Source organism: Phocoena phocoena, chromosome 3 (genome assembly GCF_963924675.1).
Source record: "Phocoena phocoena chromosome 3, mPhoPho1.1, whole genome shotgun sequence".
Taxonomy (NCBI): Eukaryota; Metazoa; Chordata; class Mammalia; order Artiodactyla; family Phocoenidae; genus Phocoena; species Phocoena phocoena.
In genome coordinates, this window is record NC_089221.1 from 73161409 (window position 1) to 73177363 (window position 15955).

At 37.9% G+C, this 15955-nt stretch overlaps 1 protein-coding gene across 1 annotated transcript in view; it reads left to right on the forward strand.

The window, feature by feature from the left end:
- The window catches only part of ADGRV1 (adhesion G protein-coupled receptor V1), a 542990-nt gene that overhangs the window by 177879 nt on the left and 349156 nt on the right, over window positions 1-15955 (forward strand). Inside the window, exons 62-69 of the mRNA XM_065873671.1 lie at window positions 2028-2166; window positions 2339-2524; window positions 2784-3016; window positions 5186-5334; window positions 7132-7333; window positions 7855-8074; window positions 10116-10355; window positions 12039-12188. Of these exons, the coding sequence (XP_065729743.1) occupies window positions 2028-2166; window positions 2339-2524; window positions 2784-3016; window positions 5186-5334; window positions 7132-7333; window positions 7855-8074; window positions 10116-10355; window positions 12039-12188 (1519 nt within the window). The remainder of the gene's footprint in view (window positions 1-2027; window positions 2167-2338; window positions 2525-2783; window positions 3017-5185; window positions 5335-7131; window positions 7334-7854; window positions 8075-10115; window positions 10356-12038; window positions 12189-15955) is intronic.

A 15955-nucleotide genomic window follows, 5' to 3' on the forward strand; every position in this document is an offset into this window, starting at 1 on the left:
TTATTTCCACTATGTAGAATGTTCCTCTGCCTCAGTTATTCTGCTCATGATTCCTTCTAGTGTATTTTTTGATTAACTATTTCCTTTCCCATATTAGGGAAGTTTTCGACTATTATCTCTTCAAATACTTTCTCAGTCCCTTTCTTTTCCTCTTCTTCTTCTGGGACCCCTATAATTCGAATATTGGTGCGTTTAATGTTGTCCCAGAGGTCTCTGAGACTGTCCTCAGTTCTTTTCATTCTTTTTTCCTTATTCTGCTCTGCAGTAGTTATTTCCACTATTTTATCTACCAGGTCACTTATCTGTTCTTCTGCCTCAGTTATTCTTCTATTGATCCCTTCTGGAGAATTTTTAATTTCAATTATTGTGTTGTTCATCATTGTTTGTTTGCTCTTTAGTTCTTCTACATCCTTGTTAAACATTTCTTGTATTTTGTCTCTTCTATTTGCAAGATTTTGGATCATCTTTACTATCATTATTCTGAATTCTTTTTCAGGTAGCCTGCCTATTTCCTCTTCATTTATTAGGTCTGCTGGGTTTTTACCTTGCTCCATTCATATGCTGTGTGTTTCTCTCTCTTCTTATTTTGCTTAACTTACTGTGTTTGGGGTCTCCTTTTCGCAGGCTGCTGGTTCGTAGTTCCCGTTGTTTTTGGTGTCTGCCCCCAGTGGCTAAGGTTGGTTCAGTGGGTTGTGTAGGCTTCTTGGTGGAGGGGACTAGTGCCTGTGTTCTGGTGGATGAGGCTGGATCTTGTCTTTCTGGTGGGCAGGACTGCGTCTGATGGTTTGTTTTGGGGTGTCTGTGACCTTATTATGAGTTTAGGCAGCGTCTCTCCTAATGGGTAGGGTTGTATTCCTGTCTTGCTAGTTGTATGGCATAGGGTGTCCAGCACTATAGCTTGCTGGTCGATGAGTGGAGCTGGTTCTTAGCATTGAAATGGATGGAGATCTCTGGGAGAGCTTTCGCTGTTTGATATTACATGAGGTCAGGAGGTCTCTGGTGGACCAGTGTCCTGAACTCGGCTCTCCCACCTCAGAGGCTCAGGCCTGACACCCGGCCAGAGCACCAAGACCCTGTCAGCCACCCAGCTTTTTTAAAAAATGCTACTTTAAGGTCCCTCTACCTCTTTCTTTGCGGAATGGGAGTGTGTACCTTCTGCCTTGGACCTGTTCGTGTTGGAGGGTCTCCTGCAGAGGTGGAGGGGTGGCTGTGGCTCCCCGTGGGGACAAGGACACTTGCAGCAGTAATTCTGGGTAGTACTCCTTGGTGTGAGCCCTCCCATAGTCCACCATTATCCCCGCCAAAGAGCTGGGTAGGCCATGAGAAGGTTTCTGACTGTTTTTTTGATGATTTGCACAACCGCATGCCAAGGAGAGCACACTGAGTAACATCAAGAAATCTGTGCTTTCAGCCCTGTTCTGTCACTAACCATGTAAAATAGGAGTTACTTCATCTCTTTAAGCTTGTGTGCCTCAGCTCCAGAATCATTCCTTCAGAAGTCATCTGGATCAAAGATTTGATGATTCTGATTGTTCTAAAATTAGGACCTATTATTTAACTAGGGTAGTATGATCATAGGCAGTTTTGTTTATCATAAATTTTCTCATGAGGAATGAGATAGCAGTTATCAATAAAGTAGCTGAATTTGTGTCAGAACTTTATCGTTTTGGTAGTTTTTTCATTAGCATTGCATGTGTGAAGTGTTTACTGTTCTTTATTTGTATTTTGTATCTTGTGTAGTAAGTGAAAAGTCCATACGTGCTTTTTTTTATTCCTTTAAACCTTCTACTTTTAGTGTTCAGCTTTTCCTAATATTCTTGTCAAGCAGATTTACACAAGCTCAGTATTTTGGGTGTTACTGTCTTGGAATTAAAAGACTTTTTTGCTTTATAGTTGATAGATAGGGTTATTGAAATTCATAATATTCTTGAAATAATTGAAAATTGTTTATTTTTGAAGGATAGAGCAAATATTTAGGAAAAGCTCTTTTCAATAAAAATGAAATATACATTTGTGTGTTGTTGTAGCCTCGTTCGTGGCCCCGCGATTTCTGGGGAGGTCACAGTGTACTGGAGGATATTCCCTCCTTCCATGGGGGAATTTGCTGAAACTTCAGGAAAACTAACAATGCGAGATGGACAGTCTGCGGCAATTGTAGTGTTACAGGTATCAGTATTACTGATTGCTATTATGCCCTTTGCTGTGTGTGTGTGTGGTTGGGGGGTGGGGTGGTGGGAGGTGGTCAGTATTACAGAGTTCATTGTTTTGCTTATATGATAGATATATTTTTTTAAATGTTCAGATTCTACTGCTCATGGCTCTTTCTGTCCTTCTCTAGGCTTTGAATGATGACATTCCTGAGGAAAAGTGTTTCTATGAGTTTCAGCTCACTGGAGTCAGCGACGGGGGTGTATGGCGTGAAGCCAGCAGCACTGCCAACATCACAGTGGTGGCTAGTGACTTTCCCTATGGACGATTCGCCTTTTCACAAGAACAACTTTGGGTGTCAGAGGAAGTGCAAAAGGTGGAGCATGAAATGCTTAAATATCATTTTTATTTTTTATATCCTGAGTGATCTTTAAAATGTGTTTCTCTGTTCATATTCCAAAGTGTTCACAAACTGATTAATGTGTTCCTGATATCATTTTAACATAGAATTTATATACTTTGATAAATTTACATGTAACTTCGACATAATCCTGGTAAATAGGATTAGAGACACTCAAAATTAAGTCTTGTCTGGTAGAGTACTCATCCAAAATAAAAAACTGCTTCTTGCATAGGTTAACCTCACAATCATCCGTTCGGGTGGCTCTTTTGGCCCCGTGAGGCTCTGGTTTGAGGCTGTGAGTGGGACAGCCGAGGCCGGCGTGGATTTCATCCCTCCACCAGGGCCGCTCCTCTTTGAAGCGAGGGAGACGGTGAAAAGTGTGCACATTGAAATCCTTGATGACAGCCTTCCTGAAGGCCCTGAGGAATTTTCCCTAGTGATTACAAAGGTGGAACTCCTGGGAAGGTAAAGTAAAAGAGAAAGATAGGAAAAAGGAAACAAAACAGAGAGAAAGGATGAGTGAAAGCTAGGTTGTGCAGGGATTAATACTGAACTGACTGTAAAACAGCCTTTCCCTGCTTTGTCTCACATTTATGTGACACTAGACCAGGACAGTGGTGGTAAAGACTGTTAATTATACAATGTTCTAGAATAAAATGTTTTCCTGAAAATTGAAAGTATGTGTTTCTGTTGTGTGAAGTCACTCTGGGCAGCAGGGGAATCGAACATGGTGTGGGCTTGTAGTAATTTGGTGAGGAAAGAGAGGAGCTGTTCTCTAGGTCAAAGGTCAGGTGGTGGGGCAGATTTTGGTTCCTCCATCTCTGTCTCTACACCAGGGAACAGGCTGGACTGAGAGATTTCTTTCCTTGATGTCTCTGAAGGCTGTACAGTGTTGTCTTCTTTGTGATGAATGAGGTAGATGTTTGCCCAATGGCATTTTTAAAGCAGGGGAGAAAATTTTGAGTAAAAGATGGTTGGTAGTTAATGCACCATGTTTTCATTGAAAATCAAGAGTTAACCATATTGAGTCCCTCTCATTCTCTGATTTAGTGCAGCGACTTGATTAACAAGGGTGGGAAGTACGTGTTGCATGATGAAATAGATGGAATACCTACAGGTTAAGTGGCTCAAGAAGTACCTCTGTACCTATGGCTTACATACAACCTTCAACTGGAATAATGTTTGCACTTAGATATGTCCTAAAGGAAGTTTACTTGTGCATGCAATGAAAATGCTTTTGCATTTGTGATATTAATGCAATGCTTTAAAGCTTTTTTTAACTAAAATATTTCACTGAATGACTTAGGCAGAGTGTATATCATTCCCCCGGGAAAAATTATTGTGGGCTCACTAACACTTCAACTCTTAAATTTCCCAGGTATGATTCTGTGTCTGACGATGGGAATGAATTTGTACTTATATTAAATGTATTAAAACTTGAGATAGTCACTGACTGTTTTAATTAAGTGAGTGAACTTTGGTAAATGTAGCTCATTATGTGTGAGATTACATCTGTGTTTTTGACTAAGTGGGACTTGAGGCATTTGTCCTCGCTGCTGCCCTTTAAAAAAGGCAATTCCTACTTAAGCTGAATTCTGAGGAAACAAGTTTTTCTTCCAGATAAATTTCTAGGCTTCCTTTGATCTGAAAAGGAGAGTAGTATAAACCCAATTTGCCTAGTTGCTAGAAAGTTTACTGGCTTGATATTCAGTTACAGTAAGCAGCTAAACCATGATCCATCTCAGATTACTGATAATGGTTTCTCTTATCATTTAATGTTTTAACCCCCAGTTTTCTAATTTTGTCTTGTATATAATCTAATTAATGAGCGTTCAACCTTTCCAAACTAGGTAGGTTAAAAATACTAGGTAAATAGAATTTGGGAATTGAAGGAAGGACTAAAATGGTTTAGTGCCATCTTTTTTGGTAGCTTCAGGAATTAAAGCGATGTAAAACCCAGGAAGTCAAAACTTTTCTTTGATGGGAGTAATAGCAATCTTTAAAAGAGACTTTCTCAGCAGAAATACATTGCTAGACAAGTAAACTACCATCTGTATGAAAGAATAAAGGCATTGATTTAATTGATATTCGCAGAAACTGGAATATTTTCTTGAATCTTGATGGTTTAGCTTAAAATTTCTTTAGTGGCATGACACTCATTATATCCTTAAAGTAACTCTCTCTTCCATAAAAAAAATAAATAAATAAAGTAACCCTCTCAACTTAACACTGTAGATCTCTAACCAAGCTGGTTTCCATCTTTGAGTGCACTACAATTTAATGTACATTCCCTTCCGTGACCCATTACTGTAGTATGCGTTCAGCATTCCTAGCCCCAGAGGTTCATTTTCCAACTTCTTCCCAATTTCCTAATAGTTTTATTATCTTTTCCTATTGCCTAAGTTTAATAACTTTATATTAGTTTTGGTTTTATGCAGGCGGTGATAATTGGGAACAGCACAGAAATATATTTCAAACATCATTTCAGAAAAGAAAAGTATTTTCGTGTTGGGATCTTTAAAAGGATGAAAAAGCTTAATAGGATTAAATTATAGGAGCTAATAGGACCCTTCTTCAATTCATGCTAAACAATTATACTCAATTTATTTTATTTATTTTTTATGACTCTGAAAGAGGGTATGATTTTACCATCCAAGAAAATGGACTTCAGGTGGATCAACCTCCTGAAATCGGAGACATCTCCATTGTCCGAATCATCATAATGAAAAATGATAACGCAGAGGGAATCATTGAATTTGACCCAAGTTATACTGCCTTTGAAGGTAGGTTCAGTAACGTTCCTTATAAATTTACCACCAATTTCTGAATTAGAGTACCTCAGCACGACATTGTCAGTTTGAATTGCTGTATGCAGATTTTCCTGATTTGGGGTGTGTGCATGCGTGTGTGCGTGCGTGTGTGTGTGTACACATGTATACACCTTTGTATGTATTTATATATGCCTTTATATATATTTATTTTAAAAATATATTTTGAGTTACCTTTGGGCAGTCTTGAATCTCACTTTTGTATGGCAAAATGGAATGGTTGGGAATAAGGCATTTAGAGAAATTATGTTTAACTTTAAGATTGTTGAAATGTTTATATTTCGAACACTTATATTTCTAATTTATGTAATGCTTAATTTCCTTTGTGATTAGAAATCAGTGAATATTCACTTCCTAATGAATAATCACCTTTGAAATATTTTACTGGACCGCAGGTGCAGGTAGTATCTGGACCCCTAATCATGCTTTCTTGAAACAGTTTCTAATAGCAGCTTGCCTTATCTTGCCAATTCTCCCCTCTTGTAGAAGCAGAATGCAGAATATATGGTTATATTTCCTCCTGGTAGAAGGAGGTGGCTGCTTTTTCTGATTTTATTCAAAAGCAGAATATGAATATACCTTTCAAAATAAACATGGTATCTTCTTGTTGCAATTAATTTATTGGCTTCATTGCCTCCGTCAGATTCTTTCGTTATCTAGCCATTTTTAAAGTTCATCAGAAATCACTTTAGGAGTTGATTTGTATTGATTCATGGGTAAAGTCCTGGAAAACATCACCATTTTGTGAACTTCAGTCTACAGTGAGTAAAAAAAGGCTGCATTTTTACACCAGCAGAAAAATGGGACTTGGATCTTTTTTGTTCACTGATTTCTGTTTGATTCACTATCTTTGAGGATATTTGGGACAATGCATTTATAATTACAATGTAAGTTCAGTACTATTTAGCCCTGGCTAGCGTGAATTCTATTAAATGATATTTTAATATACATATGTTAGCATAGCTGAAGAAGAAATAAAATATGAATAGAATTTTTAAGTTGAAATCAAGCACTGAGGAAACATTTTCAGATTTACAAGTAGATTTCATAGGAACTGAAAATGTAACAGAATCATCTTTATATCTGGAGTTTTCAAACACTCATATGATATAAATAACATACACCTTAGTTTTTATATTACTGATGTTTCAGTTAAAATGCAGAAACAATCCAGAATGGTTTCCTTTTTTTTTTTTTGCGGTACGCGGGCCTTTCACTGTTGTGGCCTCTCCCTTTGCGGAGCGCAGGCTCAGCGGCCATGGCTCACGGGCCCAGCCACTCCGCGGCATGTGGGATCTTCCCGGACCGGGGCACGAACCCGTGTCCCCTGCATCGGCAGGCGGACTCTCAACCACTGCGCCACCAGGGAAGCCCCCCAGAATGGTTTCCTTTGAGTACACATATTTTAAGTGTTTTTTGTGCTCATCTAACATTGTCAAAAAAGCAAGGGTTATTTATTTATATGTGGCACACAGAGAAAGAATGGCTATGCTAATGATGAAATCGATTATTTAAATTCTAACTTACACTGCTCACTATAATTTTCAACTTGTGACATACTATAGTTCTCCTAAAAAAAAAATAAGTCATGACATTTTCACTAATTGTTTTTTAAAGCAATAAATGAACTGCGGAAAAATTGAGTGCTTGTGTTGTACTGTTATATTTAATTGTCGTGTTTGATTTGACTGAATCTTATAAAAGTCACTTGCTTTGTCTGGCGTACCAATTAATTTCAAATTCCTGTTACAGTGGAGGAGGACGTAGGGATGATCATGATTCCAGTGGTGAGGCTTCATGGCACTTACGGCCGTGTGACAGCTGATGTCATCTCTCAGAGCTCTTCTGCAGTTCCTGGTGGTGTTGATTATGTACTGCATGGTAGTTCAGTCACCTTTCAGCATGGGCAGAGCTTAAGTTTTATAAATGTTTCCATCATTGATGACGATGAAAGGTAAAACTACTTAGTGATATTGGAAATAACATGGGCATATGTAAAGCATGAGTATTGTGCTCCAGTCCTTACCTATGTTTTGCACTGATAATAGAATTTTAGATTATACGTGTACCCATTGAAAAATGAGTGAGAAACTTTAGGGGGTGCTGAGATAGGGAAAAAGAGATTGGGAGTCCATTGTGATTGTGCCTCACTTTTTCTCAAACAGAAGAAGAAATAATAATTTTTATTCTTCTAGATTTGAAAAGTCTAATCAGAATGTGGAAACATCCTGCGGATCACTTCCTTAATGCATTAAGCAATTTAAAAGAGGGGAAGAAAGTCTGATAACTATCCCAGTTTATGTAATATTGAAGTGATCATTTGTGCTTTTAGCTAAGCACCCTCTTCTTACCACTTGGTGTGTGACTACTGTGCCTTGAATATGTATGACCAATTTTGAAAATGACTAGTTATTTGGATTTTAGAAGCATTTTAATATGTTTAGACTCACAGAATTGCTCCTTCTTGCTATGCAGTGAATTTGAGGAGCCCATTGAAATCCTGCTCATTGGAGCTACTGGTGGAGCGGTCCTTGGGCGCCACCTAGTGTGCAGAATCACGATTGCCAAGAGTGACTCTCCCTTTGGTGTAGTAAGATTTCTCAATCAAAGCAAAATTTCTATTCCTAATCCCAATTCTACAATGATTTTACCCTTGATGCTGGAGCGGACTGGAGGACTCTTGGGAGAGATTCAGGTAGAGTTATTCTTCCCGTGATTTAAAAAATAATTTGGATTGATAGATATGGTATTGGATTTTCTTATTCCTCAAATATAGTCATTTATTTATTCACAGTCAGTAATACTTATTAATTACCTAGTAGGTATAAAGCAGCTTCTAAAATCCTTTGAAGTACATAAAAATGCATAAGGCATATAGCTGTCCTCAGGACACTCTTGAGAGAAAGTTAAAAATTAAATGAAGGATTCTGGTAAAAGTCAACAAGTATTTGTAGAGGGCTTTCCATGTACCAGACCCTGAGAATGCACTGGTGAACAAGACAGACTTCATCTCTGTTCTCATAAAGTTTTCAAACAATAAACAAAAAAATGAAAAGAAAATGATCTGATAACACCAAGTTTTTCGCAGGAATATAAAATCAGGAGACACAATCATAAGTGACCTGCTGGCCACTGTTGATTGGATGGTAAGGGTGTGATATTAAAGCTGAAAGATGATAAGAAAGAGGTGCTCAAGTAATTGTTAGAGGGATGAGCATTTGGGCAGAGGGATTAGCTAGTGCAGATCTACAAACTTGGCATGTTTGCGGTATGCAGAGGTCCATGTGGTGGATGGGCTTGGAAATGAAGGGATAACAGCACAAGATAGATCAGAGGGGCCAGTAGGTGTTTGGTCACAGAGAACTTTCTAAGCCAGGTTAAAGATGATGAGTCTAAGTGCAAATAGGATGCCATTAGAGAGTTTTAAGCAGGGGAATGATGTCGGTGTCACCAGGTTGTCAGCTCACTTATAACTGCTGTGAGGAAAATGGGTTGTCAAGAAGCTGGAGTAGAAGCAGGGAGAGCAGTTAGAAGGCTCTTGCCCTCTATAGCCCAGGGCAGAGCTGACGATGGCTCAGACAAGGGTGGAGATGGAGCTGGCCAGATGGGAATGGACATCGAGTATGTTTTGGAGAAAAAATTCACTGGGCTTGTAGAGGGGAAGAGAGTAATCAAGGATAACTGCTGGAATTTTAGTTGAGCAACTGGTTAAATTGTAGTGCTGTTTACTGAGATGCCGAAGCTTGGGGGAAAAGCAAGAGTTCTGTTTTGGCCTTGTTGATTTGAGATAGCTACTAGACACCCCAGTGGAGGGGCAAGTAGGCAGGGGGAAGTTCGAGTGTGGGTTGTGGGGAGGTCAGGACTGCACACAGATTCAAAAGATGTTGACACACCTGGAGGCATTTGAAACTCTGTGGCCTAAGGAGTGTAGACAGGGATGTAAGGGGTATAGACGCAAGCGCGGGCTCCCAACATTAGGGATCTGAGGAGGGAGAGCCAGCCAAAAAGATTGAGAAGTAAAGAAGGAAAACTAGGAAGGTATGTGTTATGTGAGTAACATGTAAGCCAAGGAAGACAGGACACAGTGTTTCAAGAGAAAGAAGCGGTCAGCTGTGTCCAATGCTGATGAAAGATGAAAGAAGCAAAGAGAAGTGCCCAGTTTTCTTTCTTTATGCATATGAAAAGTATACAATTTTAAATTATAGAAACTTTAAAAAATGCATTTGTTGCAATATAAAATTTTTGTTTCTTGTAACAATTTATGAAAATTTCTGTTCCTCTTACACTAGGAATTTAAGTATATTTATTGCTGCACGCCCAGCAGACCTTTCACATGATTTTATAGTCTGATTCAAATAGGTTTTGATAGACAGAAGCTGTGCACTAGCAAGACAGTTTGTACTCATATTTTTAAAGTCCATATTACTCTAATATGTATATTTAGAATATGTACCTTTATGTTTTTGTTATCCTGTGGTGATAACAAATGACTGGGTATTCAGATCTTTCTTTACTTGTTAGACATTGCTATTCATGAAAACAGATATTCTGTAGATACATAGCTTATATTTGCAAATATTGTTTTAAACAACATGAGTTGATAACATAGGAATTTGCTGGAGATATTCTAGAATAATTTTCACGTGTATTATATATATTTTTAATACTACATATCCTGCTAAGTAATTCTTTGTTTAAAGCTGATCGTTTCTATTAAAAAAATAAACACCCTGCAGGTAAACTGGGAGATAGTCGGACCCAATTCTCAGGAAGCCTTACCATCACAGAACAGAGACATCGCTGACCCGGTGAGCGGGTCCTTCTCCTTTGGAGATGGGGAAGGTGGAGTGAGAAGCATCATTCTGATAGTCTATCCTCATGATGACATTGAAGTTGAAAAGACTTTCATTATTCAACTTAAACTTGTGAAAGGAGAAGCTAAATTAGACTCCAGAGCTAAAGATGTTACATTAACAGTAAGTCCGACTTTGTTTTGCCCACAAAATTTTGGATTTAACGATTTATTGGAAAATACATTTACATTTGTTGAGACTCTATGGGCTTATGATGAATTTAAAGTTATAAGACCAAATGAAGTCATAGTAATTCCTGTGGATCAGATGTTCTGGTTGTTATATTAGTTTATTCCATAACATCATTATTGATATATATATATATATATATATATATATATATATATTTTTTTTTTTTTTTTTTTTTGGCGGTACGTGGGCCTCTCACTGCTGTGGCCTCTCCCATTGTGGAACAAGGCTCTGGACGCACAGGCTCAGCAGCCATGGCTCACAGGCCCAGCCGCTCCGCGGCATGTGGGATCCTCCCGGACCGGAGCACGAACCTGTGTCCCCTGCATCGGCAGGCAGACTCTCAACCACTGCGCCACCAGGGAAGCCCCAACTGATAATTTTTAAAGGCTTTAAGATAATGAGAAATACTTATTTTACACTTTCTGAGAAAATCTGATGTTTTGGGGATATTTGGCACTTTTAGAGAGGAGGCAGTTGTCATATCATACGCATTGCATATCTTTGCCATTAAAGTACATAAAAGTTCACAGATGTCACAAGTCAGATTGTTGGAAGGAAGAATGGTACTTGTACAATTAGGGCAATGATGGTGTGGATCAGATCCGAGTTCAGCATATTTTGCATGAGTCACCCAGTCCATCCGGGAAGAAAGTGCTGGGGACCAAGGTTACTGAAAAAAAGACTGAATGATGCACCTTTTTTTTAAGTTTGCAAAACACTCATGTCTGGGGTCTGTATCAGTCAGATGTCTCCAGAGAACCAGAACTATTAGGAAATATATATGGAGAAGGAGTTTTTTTTTTTTTTTTTTAAGGAATTGGCTCATGGGATTGTGGGGTCTGGCAAGTCCAAAATCCATAAAGCAGGCTGGCAGGCAGGAAGCCCAGGAAAGAACCGAAGTTGCAGTCTTGAGTTTGAATTTTGTGGGGCAGGCCAGCAGGCTGGAAACTCAAACAGGATTCCTAAATTGCAGTCCTGAGGCACAATTCCTTCTTCTCCGGGAAGCCTCAGTGTTTGCTCTTTACGGTTCGACTGACTGGATGAGGTCCGTTCACATTATTGAGAATAATTTTCTTGACTTCAAGTCAGCTGGTTGTAGATATTAATCATATCTGCAAAATACCTTTACAGCAACATCTAGACTAGTGTTTGACCAAACAATTGGACACTGTAGCCTAGCCAGGATGACACGTTAAATTAACCGTCACAGGGCCTTTGCTTCTCTCCATATTGTATTATATCATAACGAGTAGAAAGAGGTTAGCTAAACTTAACTGGTTAAATGAAGCAAATGAGAGGTGAATAAAGCTAAATTCAGTCATTGAAGTATTATCCTTTGGTGATTCTACCAATTGTAGTTTTCTGAACACTTATTCCCATTATCCTTGGGGGATAAGAACCTACCTGTTTTGGTAACAATCAGCAAAATAAAGAAGGTTTTTAAAAATCAGGTAGCTAGGTGGATTATATCCAAGTATCGTGATTGTGTTTCTTTCATTTCCTCAGCTTATCTTGTATATACACAATACATCAGTGTATTGATATATTGCATACCGTAATTTCATCCATAGCTGTTATATACATTTTCACTCTGCTCTCTGTTTCTCTTTCTAGATACAAAAGTTCGGTGATCCAAATGGAGTGGTTCAGTTTGCTCCCGACTCTTTATCTGAGGAGACCTATTTGGAGCCATTAGCTCTGGAAGGGCCCCTGATCATTACTTTCTTTGTCAAAAGAGTCAAGGGCACTCTGGGAGAGATTATGGTATCATTTTTCCTTTGATTTTTAAGTAGAGTAGTAATTTGCCTAACAACTGTGGTTGAGAGGAACAGAGAAACTGCGTGTTCTGGAGAGTTAAAGTTTTAGATATACTGAAGTGACATGAGTTTTCACACACGCTGAGAAGGCTCATTGGAGCACCTTTGGACTCTCTAGCCGGCACCAACCTCTGGCTGTCTTTCTAAATTCAGTTACAATTAAGTTAAAAAGATCTTTCTCATATTTAATGATGAAGAAAATGACTGAACTATTTTGTAATTTTTTGTTTGCTATAATGTGAAGCTTTTCCTACTGAACAGGCCTATCCATGATTTTTATAAATTGCTTAATATAGTCTTAATATATCCTTTTTTTGGATGTACCTCTTTAAATGTGTTTATTATTTTAGAAGTTTAGAACATTGTTTGAACTGAGTTAAATGTTTGTGGAATCCTTGAAACATTTCAAGAAAACATGACTTGGAATCACTGCTCTAAACCTATTACTCTCTTAACATAGATCAATATGTGTATATTCTTTATTTTCAATATAATCGAGATGCTCTTGTAAATCATCAGTATATATTCATCGAACAGATCAAGGTTATCTGTTTGCTAGCAAAACATATTTTGTGAACTCTCTCTATAAACTTACCTCTTTTCCTGTATTGGTGATTAATTGTTACTTCTTCAGTTGAAACTTTATGGTTTGGAGGTAAAAAAATTCTTAGAAGATAATTTTTTACAGATTTTGGGAGGGGGGAATTCTTAATTTCTGAAATCTTAGATATCCTCTTTTTTTTTTTAAACATTCCATTTTATCTCAAGATTTTTGGTTTTTTTAAAAAATCTTTATTGGAGTATAATTGCTTTACAATGGTGTGTTAGATTCTGCTTTATAACAAAGTGAATCAGCTATACATATACATATATCCCGATATCTCTTCCCTCTTGCGTCTCCCTCCCTCCCAGCCTCCCTACCCTACCCCTCTAGGTGGTGACAAAGCACCAAGCTGATCTCCCTGTGCTATGCGGCTGCTTCCCACTAGCTATCTATTTTACATTACGTAGTGTATATATGTCCATATCACTCTATCACTTTGTCCCAGCTTACACTTCCTGCTCCCCGTGTCCTCAAGTCCAATCTCTTGTAGGTCTGTGTCTTTATTCCTGTCCTGCCCCTAGGTTCTTCATGACCATTTTTTTTTTTTTTTAAGATTCCATATATATGTGTTAGCATATGGTATTTATTTTTCTCTTTCTGACTTACTTCACTCTATATAACAGACTCTGGGTCCATCCACCTCACTACAAATAACTCAATTTCGTTTCTTTTTATGGGTGAGTAATATTCCATTGTATATATGGGCCACATCTTCTTTATCCATTCATCTGTTGATGCACACTTAGGTTGCTTCCATGTCCTGGCTATTGTAAATAGAGCTACAGTGAACATTGTGGTACATGACTCTTTTTGAATTATGGTTTTCTCAGGGTATATGCCCAGTAGTGGGATTGCTGAGTGGTATGGTAGTTCTATTTTTAGTTTTTTAAGGAACCTCCATACTGTTCTCAATAGTGGCTGTATCAATTTACATTCCCGCCAACAGTGCAAAAGGGTTCCCTTTTCTCCGCACCCTGTCCAGCCTTTATTGTTTGTAGATTTTTTGATGATGGCCATTCTGACCGGTGTGAGATGATATCTCATTGTAGTTTTAATTTGCATATCTCTAATGATTAATGATGTTGAGCATCCTTTCATGTGTTTGTTGGCCATCTGTATATCTTCTTTGGAGAAATGTCTGTTTAGGTCCTCTGCCCATTTTTGGATTGGGTTGTTTGTTTTTTTGATATTGAGCTGCATGAGCTGCTTGTAAATTTTGGAGATTAATCCTTTGTCAATTGCTTCATTTGCAAATATTTTCTCCCATTCTGAGGGTTGTCTTTTTGTCTTGTTTATGGTTTCGTTTGCTATGCAAAAGCTTTTAAACTTCATTAGGTCCCATTTGTTTATTTTGTTTTTGTTTCCATTTCTCTAGGAGGTGGGTCAGAAAGGATCTTGCTGTGATTTATGTCATGCAGTGTTCTGCCTATGCTTTCCTCTTAGAGTTTTATAGTGTATGGCCTTACATTTAACTCTTTAATCCATTTTGAGTTTATTTTTGTGTATTGTGCTAGGGAGTGTTCTAAATGCATTCTTTTACATGTAGCTGTCCAGTTTTCCCAGCACCACTTATTGAAGAGGCTGTCTTTTCTCCATTGTATATCCTTGTTTCCTTTATCAAAGATAAGGTGACCATATGTGCATGGGTTTATCTCTGGGCTTTCTATCCTGTTCCATTAATCTGTGTTTCTGTTTTTGTGCCTGAACCATACTGTCTTGATTACTGTAGCTTTGTAATATAGTCTGAAGTCAGGGAGCCTGATTCCTCCATCTCCATTTCTCTTTCTCAAGATTGCTTTGGCTATTTGGGGTCTTTTGTGTTTCCATACAAATTGTGAAATTTTTTGTTCTACTTCTGTGTAAAATACCATTGGTAGTTTGATAGGGATTGCATTGAATCTGTAGTTTGCTTTGGGGAGTAGAGTCATTTTCACAATGTTGATTCTTCCAATCCAAGAACATGGTATATCTCTCCATCTATTTGTATCATCTTTAATTTCTTTCATCAGTGTTTTATAGTTTTCTGTATACAGGTCTTTTGTCTCCTTAGCTAGGTTTATTCCTAGGTATTTTATTCTTTTTGTTGCAGTGGTAAATGGGAGTGTTTCCTAATTTCACTTTCAGATTTTTCATCATTAGTGTATAGGAATGCAAGAGATTTCTGTTCATTAATTTTGTATCCTGCTACTTAACAAATCCATTGATTAGCTCTAGTTGTTTATGGTAGCATATTTAGGATGCTCTATGTATAGTATCATGTCATCTGCAAACAGTGACAGCTTTACTTCTTCTTTTCCAATTTGGATTCCTTTTAATTCTTTTTCTTCACTGATTGCCGTGGCGAAAACTTCCAAAACAATTTTGAATAATAGTGGTGAGAGTGGGCAACCTTGTCTTGTTCCTGATCAGAGTGGATATGGTTTCAGTTTTTCACCATTGAAGATGATGTTGGCTGTGGGTTTGTCATATATGGCCTTTATTATGTTGAGGTAAGTTCCCTCCGTGCCTACTTTCTGGAGGATTTTTATCATAAATGGGTGTTGAATTTTGTCAAAAGGTTTTTCTGCATCTATTGAGATGATCATATGATTTTTATCCTTCATTTTATTAATATGGTGTATCACATTGATGAATTTGCGTATATTGAAGAATCCTTGCGTTCCTGGGATAAACCCCACTTGATCATGGTGTATGATCCTTTTAATGTGCTGTTGGATTCTGTTTGCTAGTATTTTGTTGAGGATTTTTGCATCTATGTTCATCAGTGATATTTGCCTGTAGTATTCTTTCTTGGTGATGTCTTTGTCTGGTTTTCATATCAGGGTGATGGTGGCCTTGTAGAATGAGTTAGGGAGTGTTCCTCCCTCTGCTATATTTTGGAAGAGTTCGAGAAGGATAGGTGTTAGCTCTTCTCTAAATGTTTGGTAGAATTCACCTGTGAAGCCATTTGGTCCTATTCTTTTGTTTGTTGGAAGATTTTTAATCACAGTTTCAGTTTCAGTGCTTGTAATTGATCTGTTTATATTTCTGTTTTTCCTGGTTCAGTCTCCGAAGGTTGTGCTTTTCAAAGAATTTGTCCATTTCTTCCAGGTTGTCCATTTTATTGGCAT